This window comes from Mustela nivalis (assembly GCF_964662115.1).
Source record: "Mustela nivalis genome assembly, chromosome: 3".
NCBI lineage: Eukaryota > Metazoa > Chordata > Mammalia > Carnivora > Mustelidae > Mustela > Mustela nivalis.
Genome location: NC_139022.1, coordinates 30501182 through 30520136, shown reverse-complemented (window position 1 = coordinate 30520136; position 18955 = coordinate 30501182). Strand labels below are relative to the sequence as shown.

Here is an 18955-nt window from a genome sequence, read left to right as displayed (position 1 = left end):
TGTCATCACCTTGAGGGTCTTGAGAATGCCTGGGGATCATAGCAACACGCTGTTTCAGAAACGGGTATCAGAAATGGAATAGGAGCCTTGACCTTGGCTGCAAGTTTGTGCTCACACTTTTCACAGGATGTTTGGATGGATTGCCCTTGGGGTATGAGTGAAAGCAAGGAGTTCATGTTCAGTGCCCAAGCAACTGGTTCAGCAGTAGTACTGTTTACTGAACACCAAGGGAAAACAAATGGGTAAATATCCAACATGATGTCAGGTGTTGATATGTGCTAAAGAGACAGTACAGCAGAGTCCCAGGCTGGATTGTTGCAGGGCGGGAACGGGGAGGTGATTTTAGGTAAGACGCCCAAGGGGGTAAAGAGGCACTACTAGGTGCCCTAAGCAAAAGAGGTTTCTATGGGGGGAAAATTGGGAAATAGTTAAATAAAATTACAGTTACTGCAGGATTCTCAAAGCCAATGAGTAGTCTAATGGCACTTAGAGGCCATGCTCCTGAGGTTGTCTGTCCCTTCTGGGAGCAGGCAGGCTGGTATAGACTGAGGAATGCTGCTGTTGTGAGACTGGAGACTGAAGGGACTCCATTTTTAGAAAGGCTCCCTCTCCACTGTTTCTATGCTAGACCCCATTTACTCATGTTCTGTATGTCACCTTGCATCTGAATGAAACCCAAGAAGCTATGTTCTTACTCCAAAGGGAACAGAAGAAAGTTAAGTCATTCTCTGAGTTAATTCTAGGCCCCCAAGCCCCTGATAATATCTAAGAACTGGATCCCAAACACGTTCTAGGACTCTAATTTCTGATAGACCTCAGCTGACAATGGCATCAACACCCAGGACCTTCAGTGATTAATGAGTGATTAATAAATATCAATGATTCATAAATAACACCTGTTGTTTATCTCTCATTTGCCCTTGACCAGCACCTACCCTGGATTCCTGAACAAACATGTACCCTAGACCCCTTTCCAATATAAACTCCTAGCCCCAAGCAACACAGAGACTCACTCTCCTTTCCTTTCCAAGTCTCCCAAACAATCCACCTGCTATATTCTATTTAATAATAATCATTAGTAATAATATTAATATTAATGATAATTTATTAATATTTAATTATTAGTGACTCTTTTAATGAACTGAACTAATTAACTAAAATGATGATTATTTAGTAATAATAATTAATAATTTCTGCTTTCACTTCCTCCTGGCTCGAGTTTGATGTCTACCCTGAGCAAAGCCAAGGACCCTCTTTGCTGGTCCTGTGTATCCCACGCTGGGTCCTATGTCTGCTGTTCTAAGGTCCCTGCACCAGGGGCATGGTATTTGGCTCTGGGAAGCCCTGCGGCCCCTCAAGCCATTCACCACCTCTCAGTGGGTATTTCTCCCTGCTACAGAGATGTGGCACCCTTGGCCAGCTGGAACCCTGAGTGTGATGAAGGAAATATTCAAGTTTTAATGTTTGTGGGTCCTGCTCCTGGTCTCCCAAGGAAGTTACACTTTTACCAAGGTCAGAATGTCTTCACCACACTTCAAAATAGGGACTCTATTTCTGCCCTGAGCACATACTGTCCATCTGCTTTGTTAGCCAATGACCTAAAAGAAACATTTCAAGCTAAAGATAAGAGTAAAAATCTCCCTACAGTTCTGTTCCCATACCTTCAAAGCCTGCAACCTTGCACCTGCTAAAAAGCAAAAACAAAGTGTGTATTTTTCTGAAATGTCCTTCATCATGATGAATCGTAACTCTTGATGTAACAGAAAAAAAAAAAAAAACCATATATAACACAGGATTAAACATTCCTTCTCTGGAGCACTGTCTTCTTTGTGAAGTTTGTGTATCCCCGGGCCGCTGTCCTCACTTGCGCTTGTGATCTCATAAAACTCTCGCCCTTTCTCTAAAGAAATTCTAAAAGGATTATTCCTTTTGCTTTGATGAGAGCACCTCCGGCTGTGGATTTGAAAGGGGCTCTGAGAGCAGAGGTCCAGAGGCCTGAGGGTGAAGGTGCAGAGTCTGTGTGTATCCACCAAATACTTTCATTTCTGTCTTCTCCTTTCCAAAATGTGACTGAGGCTTTTCTCATTAAACACACCCTCCGAAGCTCCCGGACTTAGGAAAGGCCTTCACCTTCTTCGTCCCAGCACCATGTGACCTGAGCTGCACAACCTCCCTAGCAGAGTGAGCAGGGATTGCTGTGACAAGGACCAAGGACCAAGGACCAACCCTAACCACGCCTTCCCTCAGCTGCTTCTTAACCTTTTTTCTTTTAAGATTTTATTTGTTCATTTGACACAGAGAGGGAACACAAGCAAGGGGAGTGGGAGAGGGAGAAGCAGGCTTCCCACTGAGCAGGGAGCCCAATGTGGGGCTCCATCCCAGGACCCTCGGATCATGACCTGAGCCAAAGGCAGACACTTAATGCCTGAGGCATCCAGGCGCCCTGCTTCTTAACTTATAATTTGGAGATGTTTGAACATATACAAAGGAAAATATAGTGAACCCCGATGTTCCTACCCATCATTAGCTTCAAAAATCACCAATTCCAGGGACATCTGGGTGGCTCAGCTGGTTAAGCGTCTGCCTTCAGCTCGGGTCATGGTCTTGGGGTCCTGGGATCAAGTTCTGCATCGGGCTCCTCGCTCAGTGGGGAGTCTGCTTCTCCCTCTGCCTGCTGCTCCCCCTACTTGTGCACTTTCCCTCTCAAATGAATAAATAGTCTTTTTTTTTTTTTTTTAAATCACCAATTCCTGGTCATCTCCTTTAATTTAAATCCCCATCTATCCCCTCAACCCTTCACATAATTCTGAAGCAAATTTCAGACATTATTTCACCCACAAATATTTCAGTGTATACCTCTAAAACTATAATCCTTTAGAGATATTATGTGAGAGTATGATAACCGTTATCATCTCTTTAAAAAAGTAATAGTACCAAAACAATGAATACTGTTATGCTAAAAATAAATAAAAAATAAATTAGGGGCACCTGGGTGGCTCAGTGGGTTAAAGCCTCTGCCTTCGGCTCAGGTCATGATCCCAGCGTCCTGGGATCGAGCCCCACATCGGGCTCTCTGCTCAGCAGGGAGCCTGCTTCCTCCTCTCTCTCTGCTTACTTGTAATCTCTGTCTGTCAAATAAATAAATAAAATCTTTAAAAAAAATTTAAAAAAAAGTAATAGTACCTACTTTCTGTCATCAAATATCAGATTATTCTAATTTCCCCAACTATCTTCCATAAACAACATATTTGGTTTGTGTTTAATCAGGATGCAAATACACTACGAATTTGTAACAAATTATAATTTGTGGATAAATCTCTTAAGTGCGTTGTAATCTGTTAGTTCTCTCTCCTTTTATTGTTCCTTGCAATTTTTTTGTGAAAGAAAATATAATTTTTCTGGTAGTCTGTATGTCACTGGCTGAATCACGTTTAACGTTTCTCTCTCCCCATATTTCCTGAAAATTGGCAACTGGGTCTCGAGGCCTGATAAGATTCAGGGTGGGTTTTTGTTGTTGTTGGTGGTGGTTGGTTATTTTTTGTTATTTTACCTTGTTTTTGTTTGCCCTACATCCCTCAGTTACTAGCAGTGACAGGACATCCTGTTAGCTAGGAGGCAATGGGGGGTACTAAGATCAGAAGGCTGTCTGCAGGGGGGAGGAGGGAGAAGGGACAAAAACGGAGAAAGAATGTCTCTGTTTTGCAGAACAAGCAGCTCCCACCAAGGAGACCCATGGCCAGGTGTTCCAACGGATTCGCTCTTGCATGAGCCCCTCCGGCACTTAATACTAAGATCTCCTATGGGCAAGTTCTTCTGCTCTTAAAAATAAGATCACCTATGGGCAAGGTCTTCTGGTGTTTTTTGAACACAGTGTATGCACTAGCCTGTTGACAAGATGAGTTTGCACACGTGAAGCAAACAACTAACAAAATACTTAGAAGTTCCCTAATGTATCAAACACCCCCAGCACACTGAATGAAAGCTTCCTGCACGAACCCCAATAGAAAACGGTGCTTTCGGGATTGTTTCCGTCTCCTTACTTGTTGCACGTAATTAAAAAAAAAAAAAAAAAGTTTTTGCTCAAACCAGGAGACTTGGGCTGGTCCATCGGCTGATGTCCACAAGCGGCGGACACTGTCTAGTTCGTGACCATCCTAACCTCATCCTTCCCTTCCCGATTACCCGGAAAGCCTTTGGAAAAGAAACTTCTGGCTCAGTATTTGGTCATACTCAGGATAAAGGCCGGATCTTTTTCTCCCCTCACGCACCAGTCCTCTAAATAACGACGTGGTTCGCCGATCCCAAAGGAGGTTCCGGGCGCTCTTTTTAGGGCGGTTGTGAGTTGGTAGATTTAAACGCACTAGATGTGTTTCAGTCCTTTGCACTTATCGCGCTCGCTGAAGCTCCAATAGGCTCGCCCAAAGGGAGCTCGGTCAGAGTCACCCCAATTCCTCTTGCCTGGACCAGGTGGGGTGTCAGGCTCATCCCCCAATCAGTCGTGGCTCCCGGAGACGCCGGCTCCTCTGTGTGCAACATGGGATTTACATGGTCGTCCAATTTACGGACCTCTCAGTTCTCCACCCCTGTTCCCGTTACCAGTCCTAACGGTGTCGCGGCCACCCTCCCTTCCGCGATTAACTCTAGGACACCCTCATCTAGAGCTCGGACCAGGAACCTAAACTCTCCGGATCAAAGGCGGCCGGAACCAGCGAGAGGCAGTCCGCCCGCCCTCCTAGAGCGGAACCGGAACTACGCCGGCGGAACTCGCGAGCGGCGCTCCGCAGCAGTCCCTTCGCCTTGGTTCCGGGTGTGCAAAAACTGGAAGGGAGACCATGGGTCGTCCGGGGCGCGAGCAGGGCCGCGGGGCTGCGGAGGAAGGACGCGTGCATATTCCTCGCAGGGCGCCTGCGCGCTCCGACCGTTGCGGGTCGGCGCGCGGGGCTGGGGCAGCGGCCAGGCACCCTGTCCGGGAGGGTGCCTCTGCCCCGCCTGCTCTGCGTCCCCCGGCTTGGCGTCCGAGGAGTCGCCCCTGCCGTGCGCGCCCCGCGGGGTCCTCTTCGGAGAACACTTTCCACGTGGCGGGGTGGCATTTTGATGTATCTTACCCGCGGGGAAGAGTTGTTAGGATGGGTAGGGAGGTAGCCTGTGCCGCCCCGACACCGGGCCCCTCGGCGTGGGGAGTATGTGCGCTGATCCCCGGGTCGGGGAAGGATCCCCGCCTGCCTGTGCGCCCAGGAGCGGGGCACCACTGTCCTCGCGGGAAGGCGTGCTTCTGCGTCGGGAGGAGTGACTTCTGTCCGGGACAGCGCTGGCACCGCGGTAAGTCTGCGCCGGCGGGCTTCCCTGAACGCCCGCCCCTTTCGTCCGCTTGTCCACGCGGCTCCTGGCGACGTCCTTGAGGCCGAAGCCGTCCCTCCGCGGGGGCCGTGCCTGTGCTCCCGGGTCTGACGGCCCGCAGTCCCGCTTCCTCCCTGCGCATCCCCCTGTGTGCAGAACTTGAATACAGTTGTGTGCCATTGTCTCCTGCGGGTCTGCCCTTCGCGAGTTGACCTGCACAGCTCCCAGCTCAGAGGGAGTCACGAAGGATTCCTCGACGGCTCACAGGCCGCATCCGCCCTGGAGACGGCTAGACAGCCCCCTGGTATCTGCAGAGTCTGGGTTGCGTTTCCGTGGAAAGCCTCTGTCTGCTCTCCCAGCACTTCTAGGTCTAGAGCTTTCACATTTCCTTGCGCATCTTTATCTTTGCATGAGTGGAGAGTCAGGCTTGCCCCCTGTGTTGGACAGAGTTCTTCAGAGAGAGAAACAACAGGGGAGAGACGGAGAGGTAAGACATTGGCTCATGCAATGATGGAGGCCAGGAAGTCCCAAGATGTGCAGCTCAGGTCAGCTCCCTTAAGACGCAGAAAAAGCCACCGTTTTAGTTACAATCCAAAGGGATGGGAAAAGGCCTAGTTGGAAGGTCACCAGGCAGGAGGAATTCTCTTCCTTGCAGAAGTGTCAGCCTTTTTGTTCAATTCAGGCCTTCAACGAATTGGATGGATCCCACCCAAATCACGAAGGGTAATCTGCTCTACTCAGTCTGCCAGTTCAAATGTGAGTTTTGTGCAGAAACACCCTCGCGGACAGGTGAGTAATGTCTGACCAAGTATCTGGGCATTCTGTGGTCTAGTCAAGTGGACCCAAGCAGACCCCTGTGTGCCGCTTTATGCTTTATGCTTAGAGGAAGACAGGATGAGCTCTAGGCACATCTAGGTAGGATCTTTAAACAGGTGGAAGAGGTAACAGGCGATACCAGCCAGCTGTCTTCTGTGCTGGTTGTTGTTGTTATTTCTATTATTATTATTATTATCATTATTATTATTACTATAGTTTAAGAAAAAACATTCCTGAAGTCCACAGCAGACTTCTCACACACTTCAATGGCCCCAAATGGTCACCTGGCCTTTGCTTGCAAGGGGGGCAGGGCTTGGGGAAATTGAATATCAAGAAAATGGGAGTAAGAATCATTGTGTTTGGTCATCTTACAGTAATCGTGATTGGTTTGGGCTTATTGCTACCCCTTATAATCTGGGGGCTCCACTAGCTGAGAAGGGAGGGAGTGAGGCATACAACAGTAATAGACGTAGTTCTCAAACAGAAATCCCAGTCCAGCCCTCCCTCTCTGAAACTGCATCCTTGGCTTCTTTAGGACTTGGAATGTTTATAAACTCAATCACATTTGTATAGATAATTTCTTGGCTTGTAAAACTTGATTATTATGTTTATTATTATTATTAAACATGTACAAAACAAACACTTTATTTATTAAAACTTTATTATTATAATTATTAGGTTTGAACTTTAACAGTTTCATTCCCAGATGGCAGCTTTCTTTCTCCTGTTTCTATGTCTCTTGGGGTTGGGGGAGGGTGTCCTGCCATGGACCCTTTGTATGGTTGAATTGAAACTTCTCAGAGGGGAAGATGGGGGTCCTGGCACTGACTATTGGTCTCTGTGGCTCTGTTGATCTGCCCAGATCCCAGGGCAAACCACTCATTTCCAGAGCAGGTCCCTCTCCTTTGCAATCAAAGACTCCCACCTTACCTTCCCATGCTGGTTCTGGCAAATGGCCTGAATATGCTCACAGGTAATGCCTGTGCTACCCTCCTCCCCTCTCATCCCATTTTCTGACCCAGTGCCCCACTCAGTGCCTTGTCTTAGACTGGACCAGGGGCCATTTCTGCAGGATGTAGATGAGATGTTGCTTTCATGATTCAGATCGTTTATGGTGCCCACACCCGAAGAATGAAGTCCCAGGACCTAAAATTTAAGATTTCTACCAAAAGATGGAGTCGAACTGCAATTCTTCCTGCCACCTCCCCCACAGTCTGATCTATCACCAAGTCCTGTCTGTGGAGCTCTTCCTTCAAAACACACACACGTGCACCCACATGATTTACCTCACCCTGGGTGTGATCACTGCCTGGCCTGCTCCAGTTACCAATCCCTCAAGGATAGTTGGTGCTAACTTTCTCTCCTGGGGACGCTTTACTATCCACCCCTCCCAATTCCCCATGCTACCACTTTACTCTTGCACTTAGTACTGTATGTTGCAATCACGTACACATCTCAAGCTAGAATACTAGGAATTGTGGTCTGGGTTAGTTTTAGGACAGCTGCAATAATTAATGCTACTTGAACAAGTAGCACGCCCATAACAGACCCTTTTCTAAATAATTTTTAAAGATTTTATTTATTTATTTGACAGACAGATCACAAGTAGGCAGAGAGGCAGGCAGAGAGAAAGGGAGAAGCAGGCTCCCTGCTGAGCAGAGAGCCTGATGCGGGGCTCGATCTGAGGACCCTGGGATCATGACCTGAGCTGAAGGCAGAGGCTTTAACCCACTGAGCCACCCAGGTGCCCCCTAAATAATAATCTTTAAAGATTTATTTTTAAATTTTAAAGATTTATTTACTTATTTATTTATTTGAGAGAGAGAAAGATACAGCAGGGGAGGGGCAGAGGGAGAGGGAATCTCCAGCAGACTCTCACCACTGATTGTGGAGCCTGACGTGTGGTTTGATCTCATGACCCTAAGATCACGACCTGAGCCAAAATCAAGAGTCCAATGCTCAACCGACTGAGTTACTCAGGTGCCCCTCTAAAGAATAATTTATGTGATAAAATGAGATATTTCAAATCAATAGGGGAAACAAACAACACGGCAATCAGCTCTTGGAAAGGGAAAGAAATTCGTATTTTAAATGAATTCTAGGAAGACTGCTGTGGTTTTGAAATATGTTCTCAAGTTCTTTTATAGACTTCCTTTCAAGCAATGGAGCTTAAGTCCCCTGTCCTTGAGGGTGGGGTGGACTTAGTGATTTGCTTCTAATGAAGAGCCTAGTGCAGCTGCAGAGACCAGAGCATGAAAAGCACCATGACTTCTGCCTCGTTCGCTCGCTCTCTCTGACCGTGGGCTGCCATGTCAGAGGGGCACTCTAGCAGGCCACTGGTGAGGGGCTGAGGCTTCCTGAGAACAGCTACGTGAGGAGCCATCCTGGAAGCAGATTCTCCACCCCCAGGGGCACCCCCGAGGGGACGCAGCCCCAGCCAACAACTTGCCAACTGCGACTGTGCCATGAGAGAACTCAAGTCAGAACCATTCAGTTAAGATGCTCTCAACTCCCGACCCAAGGAAACTGAGATAATGAATGTGAGTGGCTTTAACCCACTGAGTTTTGAGAAGTAGTATGTCACACAGCAACACACAAAGAATAAACCACAAAATATTTTTGAAAAAGAAAAAGAAAAAGAAGATACAACATAAGTGGGCATTGGAGGGGAAGGAACCCTCTGCAGTCTAATGAGAGATTCTAATAAGAGGTCTGCATGGCCACAGGGCCTTCCTCCTTCTCCTTTTTGTGATTCCCTGACTGTGACAAGATTATTAGTGTTCGCCAAATATCCATGAGGTCCTCCACTTCCCAGCCTCCTTTGCAGTTAGAAGGGAGCCTTGTGACTTGATTCTGGTGCAAGAGACGTGGGGCTCAGGGATAGAAGGCACCTCTGGGCCTGTCCCTTAAAAACATCCCATAGGCCCTTCCAGCTTCCTGTCCCCCTACAGTGGACACACTGAAGTTCACATATTCTAGATGTTATGGCTGCAAGGTGGAGAAGGACAGTCTGGTCTGCACAGAACTCTGTGTGAGCAGCAAGTAAACCTTGTGTCTAGCCATGGAGATAGAGGGTTTATGTGTTACTGTCACCTGGTCTAGCCCATCCTGATGAAACCATTTCCTCTTTCTAGTACCTCTAGTACCTGTAGTCCTCTAGTACTAGTACTTTGTAGAACCTGTCTCTGGGTCACTGGGACATTCCCTATATCCCCCAGGGTCCCTCCAGGTTGTGTGTATGTCTACACTGGGGTCCCCTCCAGCTTAGTTACAGTTCTTTGCATAGACAGATTATCACCAGAGTTGCAGGGATCATGGTGCCCACTGTGCAGGCACAAATACCGACCTGAGCCTTGACCAGGATTCTCTATAGCTCAGCCAAGACCAGGCTATCATGTTTCATAAGACTCAACACCCGCAGGCCCTGGGAAGTATTAAGTGATCCCTACAGGGCACCCTTCTAGCTCCTGGCCTGCTCCCCTATGTGATTCCGAAAGAACCAGATCCAGGGAGAAGAAGTCAACCGACTACCCAGCATAAAGTGTCTCCTCTGAGTCCTTGGGTTCCATCTCTTCCCCAGGGGATAGAGGGAGATAATCCACTCCCTTCCAGACCCCGTGTCTGTAGGAACGTGACCACAGCAACAATGGTAGTTAATACTGATATAATGCTTACAGTATGGCGGGTCTTGGTGTAAGTGCTTTACATATACTGATTTCATTTTCACCACAACTCTGTAAAGTAGGTTGTTTCACAACATCCCTATAAGGTAGGACAGCTACCTATCTTCATGAGGAAGCTGAGACCCAGGGAAGTGACATACCAGTGCTGGTTTACACAGATACCTAGCCCATAAGAAACCCAGAACCCATATGGAAAGAGCCAAAATGTCCATTGACAGATGAATGGATAAGGAAGATGTGGTACGTAGGTACAATGGAATGTCACTCATTGGAAAGAATGGAATCATGCCATTTGCCACAACATGGATGGAACTAGAGGGTATTATGCTAAGTGAAATAAGTCAGAGAAAGAGAAATACTATATGATTTCATTTGTGAAATTTAGGAAACAAAACAAAGGATCATAGGAGAAGGGAAGGAAAAATGAAATAAGATGAAAATAGAGAAGAAGGCAAACCATAAGAGATGTTGAACTCTAGGAAACAGGCTGAGGGTTGCTGGAGGGGAGATGGGTGGTAGAATGGGGTAACTGGGTGATGGGCATTGAGGAGGGCACTTGATGGACTGAGCTCTGGGTGTTATATGTAACTGATAAATCACTAAATTTTACCTCTGAAACTAATAATACAGTATATGTTAACTAAATTGAATTTAAATAAAGAATTTTTTTAAAAAGAAACCCAGAGTCCAACACTGATTCAAGAGAAATACCTTAGAGCAGGATGCCATTTTCCAAGAGCTCACCTTCCAGATTAGGGAAATGAAGTACAATTCCTCTGATTTTCAACTTCTCCAAAGCTGCCCATAACTGAGTTGACCCACGTATACCACAGGAAGTTCAGTTCTGCCTCTTTTTAGAAAACATTTCCTTCCTCCTGCCAAGTTGACCTCTCCATGGCCTCTTGGTCTTGGTACCCTGTGGTCTGTGAGTGACAAGTGGAGAAGAATGGCACCTCCAAGAGGAGACCAGACAGCCAGGCTTGGACCAGCAGGTGCCAAAGATGTTCTCAAGACAGAGCGTTTGGAAGATGTTAATGACTGACTGATTGATTGAGTGGCCCCCAGGGACACACAGAGAAAGAGAATCTCAAGCAGACATTGCGCTGAGCAGGGAGCCCAATGTGGGGCTGGATCTCAACAACCCTGAGATCATGACCTGAACCGAAACCGAGTCCAGTGCTTAACCAACTGAGCCACCCAGGTGCCCCTGAAGGATATGAAAGAGCTCGGCTTCAAAACTGCCCAACTGTGTGTCCTTGGGCATTTGCTTACCTTCTCTGTTTCCTCACCTATAGACAGGTTATCCTGGGACACCTGGATGGCTCAGTTGGTTAAGTGGCTGCCTTCAACTCAGGTCATGATCCCAGTGTCCTGGGATCGAGTCCCACATCGATCAGCGGGGAGCCTGCTTCTCCCTCTGCCTCTGCCTGTGCTCACTCTCTCTGACAAATAATTATATTAAAAAAAAAAAATAAGTCGTGTATCCATTACATAGTCCACTTAGAACAGAACCTGGCACAAAATAGGCACCAAAAAGTGTTCACTACTATTAATTAGCTTCGTAGATACAGTTTCAGTCAAGACTTCTGGAAAAAAGACACATCCCCTTTAGCACAGGGCCCACAAATGAGAATGGTGGTTGGGCTGCTATTCCTTCTAGATCTTTCTCCAGGGATTGTGAGCAAACCCTAAGAACCACTGATAATTCAGGGAACTCCAAGCTCATTCCTATCTCTCTGGCAGCTGGACAGTTTTTACATATCTCTTTAAATCTTTCATATGTGAAGGGAACTCACTGACATTAAAAACAGCAGCATTTATGGCAAATTCAAAAGGTGAAGCTCTTTGCTACAGAATGTGTTCCTATGACAAAAATTTCACAAAAGAGGGTAAGGCTATCCTTGACCTAAGGAGGGAAGGTGGCCCTTGGAGGATATCATTGTAAGGGTAAGCAAATTAAACAATCATATATGATGTGGTGTTTTTTGATTTTGGGGGTTTTGGTTTGGTTTGGTTTTTTTTTGTTGTTGTTTTTTTTGGTTTTTTTGTTTTTTTTTTTTTTTTGCCTGCAATTTTAGAGGAAAAAATCTGCTAAAACCCAATCCTGGGGAGGCAAGCATGTAAGACACTCTGCACTCATGGTTGGGGGCTTCATAAATTGGTATAATTCTTCTTGAGAGTAGTTTAGCAATTTGATTCGATTTATTATGCTTAAATATATGTTTTAATAAATAGTACATTCTTACGGTTCGAAATGCAAGGAGTATTAAAAAGATATGCACTAAAAATTCTCCTTTCCACTCTTCTCTTCCATCAGCTCAGGTACCTCTCCGCAGACACCCATGTTGGTGATTCCTGGTGCAAACTTTCATTGATTGTTCTATGAACATACAGAAATATGTACATCTCCTTTTCATCCTTTCTTACACAAAGTATAGCATAATGTAATTTAGAATATTGATTTCTTTGCATCTTGGAGATTTTCCCATACCATTTCATAAAGAGCCTCACCTTTCTTTTTATGGCATAACACCATTGCATGTCCCCTTGAAATTTCCTATTTTGAAGTTCTAAGTCTGAATACCTGAGAATATGACCTTATGGGGAAATAGGGTCAATGCAGGCATCATTATTTAGGATGAGGTCATTTGAGAGTAAGTTGATCCTAATCTTGCATGATTGGTTTCCTTATAAAGGGGGGAAATTTGAACACAGATATGCATACAGGGAGAAAATGCTCTACGGAGGTGAAGGCAAATTTGGATTGTCACATACCCAAGCCAAGGAACGCCAAAGACCATCACCAAATCACCAGAAGCTAGATGAGAAGCATGGAACAAACACTCCCTCACAGCTCTCAGGAGCAACCAGCCCTCTTGACCCCTTGCTTGTGGTCTTCTAGCCTCCGAAACTTTGAGTCACAACATTTCTGTTGTTTAAACCGTGCAGTCTGTGGTGCTTTGTTTTGGCATCACGAGCAAACTAATACACTTGGAAGTATCATAATTTCTTTGATCACTTCCTTACCTTGATCATTCAGAGGTGTTGGTTTTTTTTCAATCTTTACTTTTAACAGTGCTTCAGTGAAAAATATTTCTACATGCCATTTTATGAGTGTGTAACTACACCAACATGGTGAATTTCTAGAGTAGAATGGATGCAGCAAAGAGTGTGTGTGTGTGGTGATCCTTTCTGCCATGTACCTCCTTAGAGGTTCATAAAGTCAGCACTCCCACCAGCCGGCTAAGACAGTGCTTTCCCCCTGTTCTGATGACCACAGCTTGTTATCAAACTTTTCGATACTGACCATTCTGATAAGAGGAAAAAATGGTATCTCTGTGCTTTTTTGGGTTTGCATTTTTTATTATGAGTCATTTGAATATTTTCCTGTGAACGTATTTTTCTGTTGGGTTGTTGGTCTTGCTTACCAGTTTTGAAGGAGCTCTTTGTGCTTCAGAGACATTTGCCCTTCTTTTTTTAAATTTTTATTTTAATTCCAGTTAGTTAACAAGCAGTGTTCTATTAGTTCCAGGTGTATAATTTAGTGATTCAACAATTCCACATATACCTGGTGCTCATCATGACAAGTGTGCTCTTTAATCTCCATCATTCCTCCATCCTCCCTTCCCCATCCCTCTCCTCTCCAGTAACCATCAGTTTGTTTTCTTTAAGAGTTGTTTTTTTTTAATTTCTCTCTCTTACTCTCTTCCCCCCCCCTTCTCTTTGCTTGTTTGCTTTGTTTTTTAAATTCCATGTATGAGTGAAATTATATGGTATTTGTCTTTTTCTGACTTATTTCACTTAACACAATACTCTCTAGCTTCATCCATGTCATTGCAAATGTCAAGATTTCATTCCTTTTTATGGCTGAATAAAATTGCATCATATATGCATATTTATACACATCATATATTTTTAATCTATTCATTAATTGATGGACAATTGGGCTGCTTCCATATCTTGGCTCTTGTAAATAATGCTGCTATAAACTCAGGGGTGCATGTATCCCTTTGAATTCGTGTTCTCATACTCTGAGTAAGTAGTCAGTAGTGCAATTGTTGGACTGTAACATAGTTTTTTTGTTTGTTTGTTTCTTGAGAGAGAGAGAGAGAGGCAAAGGGAGAGGGAGAGAGAGAATCCCAAGCAGGTTCCATGATCAGCAAGGAGCCCAGTGCAGGGCTTGATCTCATGACCCTGAGACCATGACCTGAGCTGAAAACAAGGGTCAGACACCCAACCAACTGAGTCACCCAGGTGCCCCAAGGTGGTTCTGTTTTTAACTTTTTGAGGAACAACCATGCTGTTTTCCACAGTGGCTGCACCAGTTTGCATTCTCCCCAACAGTAAGAAGGTTCCTCTTTCTCCACATCCTCACCAACACCTCTTATTTCTTACGTTGTTAATTTTAGTCATTCTGACAAGTGTTAGGTGACATTGTAGTTTTGATTTGCATTTTTCTGAAGAAGAGTGGTGTTACGCACCTTTTCATGTGTCTGTTGGCCATCTGTATGTCTTCTGTGGAAAAATGCCTTTTCATGTTTTCTGCCCATTTTAAAAAAAAGATTTATTTACTTGAAAGAGAGAAGCATGAGTGGGAAGGCAGAGGGAGAGAGAAAATCCTCAAGCAGACTCCTTGCTGAGCAGGGAACCCAACATGGCGCTCTGTCTAATGACTCTGAGACCATGAACTGAGTTGAAATCAAGAGTTGGATGCTTAACCAACTTAGCCACCCAAGTGCCCCTCTTTATTCTTTGGGACTCTTATAATGCAAATGTTATTACATTTGATGCAGTCACCGAGTTCCCTAGGTCTATTCTCATTTTGCATAATTCTTTTTCCCGTATCTTTTGTTCAGCTTTGTTTCTTTCCATTCCTCTGTCTTCTAGATCATTAATTCCTTCCTCTGCTTCTTCCAGTGTGCTGTTCATTCCATCAAGTGTGTTTTCCTTTCATTTATTGTGCCCTTTACCTCTGCTATGTTTTTCCTTATCTCTGTGTTAAGGGTCTCATTCATGTCTTCCAGTCTTTTCTCACATCCAGGGAGTGCCTTATTATATTGCTTTAAATTCTCTATCAGGCATGTTACTTACATTTGTTTCATTTAGATTTCTGTCTGTCTCCTCGTCCTGTTCTTTCATTTGGGATAAATTTGTCTCCTCATTTTGTCTGCCTCTCTGTTTATGTAGGTCAAGAAAGTCAGCTATATGGGATGCCTGGGTGCCTCAGTCAGTTAAGCGTCTGCTTTCGGCTCAGATCATGATCCCAGGGTCTTGGAATCAAGTCCTGCGTAGGACTCCTTGCTCAGCAGGGAGCCTGCTTCTCCCTCTGCTTGCTGTTCCACCTGCTTGTGCTCACTTTCTCTCTCTCCTTCTGACAAATAAATAAAATCTTAAAAGGAAAAAAAAGTCAGCTAAGTTTCCACTCTTGAAAGTGATGACTTTATGAAGAAGAGGTCCTAGAGTGCTCTGGTGTGCAGTGTGCCCTGTCCCCCAGAACCTGGCATCTCAGGAGAATATCCTATGTGTGTTGCTTACACCCAGCTGATATGCCTGAGTCACTTTTCTTTTCAATGCCCTTGCCTGTACTATCTTCCTGTTGGGGGCTGTGCTTGCTTTCTGTGGCATTAGGAGGATCCAGGCGGGCCAGCTCTAAGGGGGCATGGTTGCTGGGGAATTGGGGAGAGGGGCCACAGTGTTAGCAAAATTTGGGTCCTACTCCTGTACTAGATCCCCCGAATCACTACAGTGGGTGGAGGCTGTGTAAGGACTGCGTGTGGGGCACATGCATGGCTGAGTATGGTAAAGGGTGGGGGCTAGGGAGGCCTGGCTGGGTGAGGCATGGAGGCTGGACAGGGCATGCTGGGTATAGCAGCTGTGCACCAGGTGACAGGTCTGGATGCTGGCACAGTTAAAAAAAATAATTTTTCTCAGAGCCCGGGGCTGACTGGGTGAGTCTTTAGGAGGACAGGTGGGCTTGGTGCACCACTAGCAAGTTAGGAAGCACGTGTCTGTGCAGCCCTGCCTCCCTCAGAGGTTTGTTCTGGGGAATGAGAGGAGAGTGGGAACCTACCAGTTCCCCCATTTTTTGTAGAAGTCTCTGGACTCTCTGATCTGTCTCCTGTTTGCCCCTGGCTTCTTGCAAAGGTCTCTCCACACAGTCTGCTGTCTCTTAAAGAGTAGTGACCCAGCTGTCACTCACCTTCCCTGCCTGCCCAGTGCTGAGTGAGCTGACTTTTACAGTTCCCTGTTCCAAGTCCCACTGTTTTTACAAACTCAAGGAATTCAACCCCTCTGGTTTTTACAGCCAAACATTATAGGGAGTAATCTAACCCATGTGAGCTGCCCGGTGCTGGGGCCCATTTCTCTGCCCTCTCCATGCACGCAGCTCCCTTCCTCCTGCAGGCAGTCTCCCTCTACAGCACTGACCTTCCTAACCTTTCAGCTGCAGTGTCTTCTTGATACTTAGTTGTGGAGTTTATTCTGCTAGTGTTCAGATTGCTTTCTGGTTGATTGACTTGGATTTGGATGATCTCTAGTTCTAAATGTGGGCAGGGGTGAGCTCAGGGTCCTCCTAGTCTGACATCTTCCCAAGCTCTTTAATTTACCCTTTTCAATATAAGACCCAAATATTTTTTTCCCAGTTATTCTTTTTTTTTTAACGTATGGTGGTTTTGCCATACAAAAACATTTTATTTTTATGCATATGAATTAATAAGTTTTTACTTTTATGGTGTCTGGATTTTGTGCTTATCGCAGGGAAGAAAAGAAAACAAAACCTTCCCCACTCCAAAATGATCAAAGAATTCTCCTGTGTATGTGTGTCTCTGGTTCTTTTTTCCCGTAATTCTTTTATGGAGGTGGAAGAAGCAGCAGTATGTTTTTACTCTTATGGATCATTAATGTGGGCACATTTTTTTTAGTTGCTTATTTACTCATGAGAGATCACATGAGCATGTGAGCAGCAGGGGAGGAGAAGAAAAAGAGAGGGAGAAGCAGGTTCCCCGCTGAGAAGGGAGCCCAATGTGGGGCGTGTTCCCAGGACCCTGTCTCATAACCTGAGCCACCCAGGTGCCCCACAATGTGGACAGAGTTTATGTCTTCAATACATCTGGAGTTTATCCTGATATAAAGACTGAGGTTTGAATCCAAACTTATATTTCCTTAATTCTTCATAGTTGTCCTTACATCCTCTGTTCCCCCCCACTGATTTGAAATGCTACCTTTCTCAAATACTAAATACCTGACAGGTTTATTTTTAGACTTTGTGTCTCAGAATTACACCAGCTTGTTAATATGCTATAATAGTGCCCCAACCCCATCACTTGTATTTTTTTTTTTCAAGGCACTTTCTAGCTAGAAACAAATGATCTTCATTTTCCCCCATGAACTTTAGAATCATTTGCGTGTTGCTGAATATTTTGTTGCTATTATTATAGTTATAGATTAACTTAGAAAGAGATGACATCATTCTAATAACAACTCTTTCCATTCATGCAGATTGTGCATCCAAGAATGTTTCCATAAGCTTAGTTCATCTTTTGTGATTCCTAGAGCACTGCAACTTTTCTTCACATAGGTCTTGGATGTGTCTTCTTGATTCCTGGGTATTTGGTTTTTTGCTTGTTCACTTCTGTTGTAAATGTAATCTCTCCTTCCATTACTTTCATTGTAGCTTGTATATAAGGAAAATATTGATTCCTCATGATAATTTTATTGTTTATTCTAGGGATTTTCTTTGAACGAGTCTCATTGGTTTTCCATAAATAAAACCCTTTTATCTACAAATAGGATAATTATACTCCTGCTTTCCATTATTTATATTCTGCTTTTTTCCCCCCTTATCCAGCTGCAGTAGGAAATAATGGTAGTGATGGGTTACACCCTTGTCTGATTCTCCATTCTTCTTGCCAACTGTTCCAAGGAAAGCTCTTGAATACTATTTATTACAGCATTGATTGACTTATTGAGACCCAATTGGAAAGAACCTCAAAGATCAACCACAGAAGAGTTAAGGAGATCATAGTTCAATGGAATATCACAAAGAGTTGTTAAATGAAAATGATACTGTAAAATATAAAAAATAAAAATAAAAAAAGAGTCGATAAGAATTACAGATGTAGTGCTATTACAACCATCTGAAAAACATCTGAAAATTGGTAGACATTTTGGTAGACAAGGAAGTTGATTAAGACATTGACAAGTAGTTGTCACTAGGTAACAGGAGTAAAAGTGGTTAGTGTTTCTAATTTTTCTTTCTTTTCCAATTTTTACATAATGAGCTTGATACATATGTTAGAGTGGAGGGGGATTTTTAATAATACTGAGCAAATTCAATGACTAAAAGTGGAGTTGGTATTAAGCTCCTTTGGCGCTTAACATTAATCTGTACTTGAACTACTTCAAAGGAGGTAGATGAGCTCTAAATGAAGAGCAAACTCAGGACAAAACCATTGCTGTACTTGTTGGGCTCTTAGAGCTGTACCATCTTATAAACAATTTCTAATTTTTTGGTAAACACACCTAAAATAAAAATAAATGTGTAAAATTCATTTTAATGATATATTTTATTTAACCCTATAAACCCCAAATATTATTTCAGCATGTAATCAACATATTAAAGTACTATTTTACAATCTCTTTTTCTACTAAGTCTTAGATATCAGATGTGGATTTTATATTTACAGCACATCTCAATTTAGACTAGGCAAATTTTTTTAAAGGTTTTTTTAATTTATTTGACAGATAGAGATCACAAGTAGGCAGAGAGGCAGGCAGAGAGAGAGGGGGAGGGGGAAGCAGGCTCCCTGCTGAGCAGAGTGCCCCAATGTGGGGCTCGATCCCAGGACCCTGGGATCATGACCTGAGCTGAAAGCAGAGGCTTTAATCCACTGAGCCACCCAGGCGCCTCTAGACTAGGCAAATTTTATGTGCTTTTTTTTCTCGTTTCATGTGCTTAATACCCACATGTAAAAAATGGCTTGCATACTGATCAGTGCAGGGCCAGACACTTTGCTTTGATTTGTAGATATCTAGAAGAGACAGGTATTGGAGAAGGCCAGCCTGTGTGTGTAGAGACAAGGCCAAACAAAGATGCCTGAAGCATGACAATGCTCATGGAG

The 18955-nt window shown here is 44.4% G+C and overlaps 1 protein-coding gene across 1 annotated transcript in view; it reads left to right on the top strand.

The window, feature by feature from the left end:
* The first annotated feature begins 4806 nt into the window (after positions 1–4806).
* LOC309861055 (uncharacterized protein) overlaps positions 4807–18955 on the top strand; it is a 68395-nt gene continuing 54246 nt past the window's right edge. Inside the window, exon 1 of the mRNA XM_082723498.1 lies at positions 4807–5319. Coding sequence (XP_082579624.1) covers positions 4833–5319 — 487 coding nt within the window. The 5' untranslated portion in view covers positions 4807–4832. The remainder of the gene's footprint in view (positions 5320–18955) is intronic.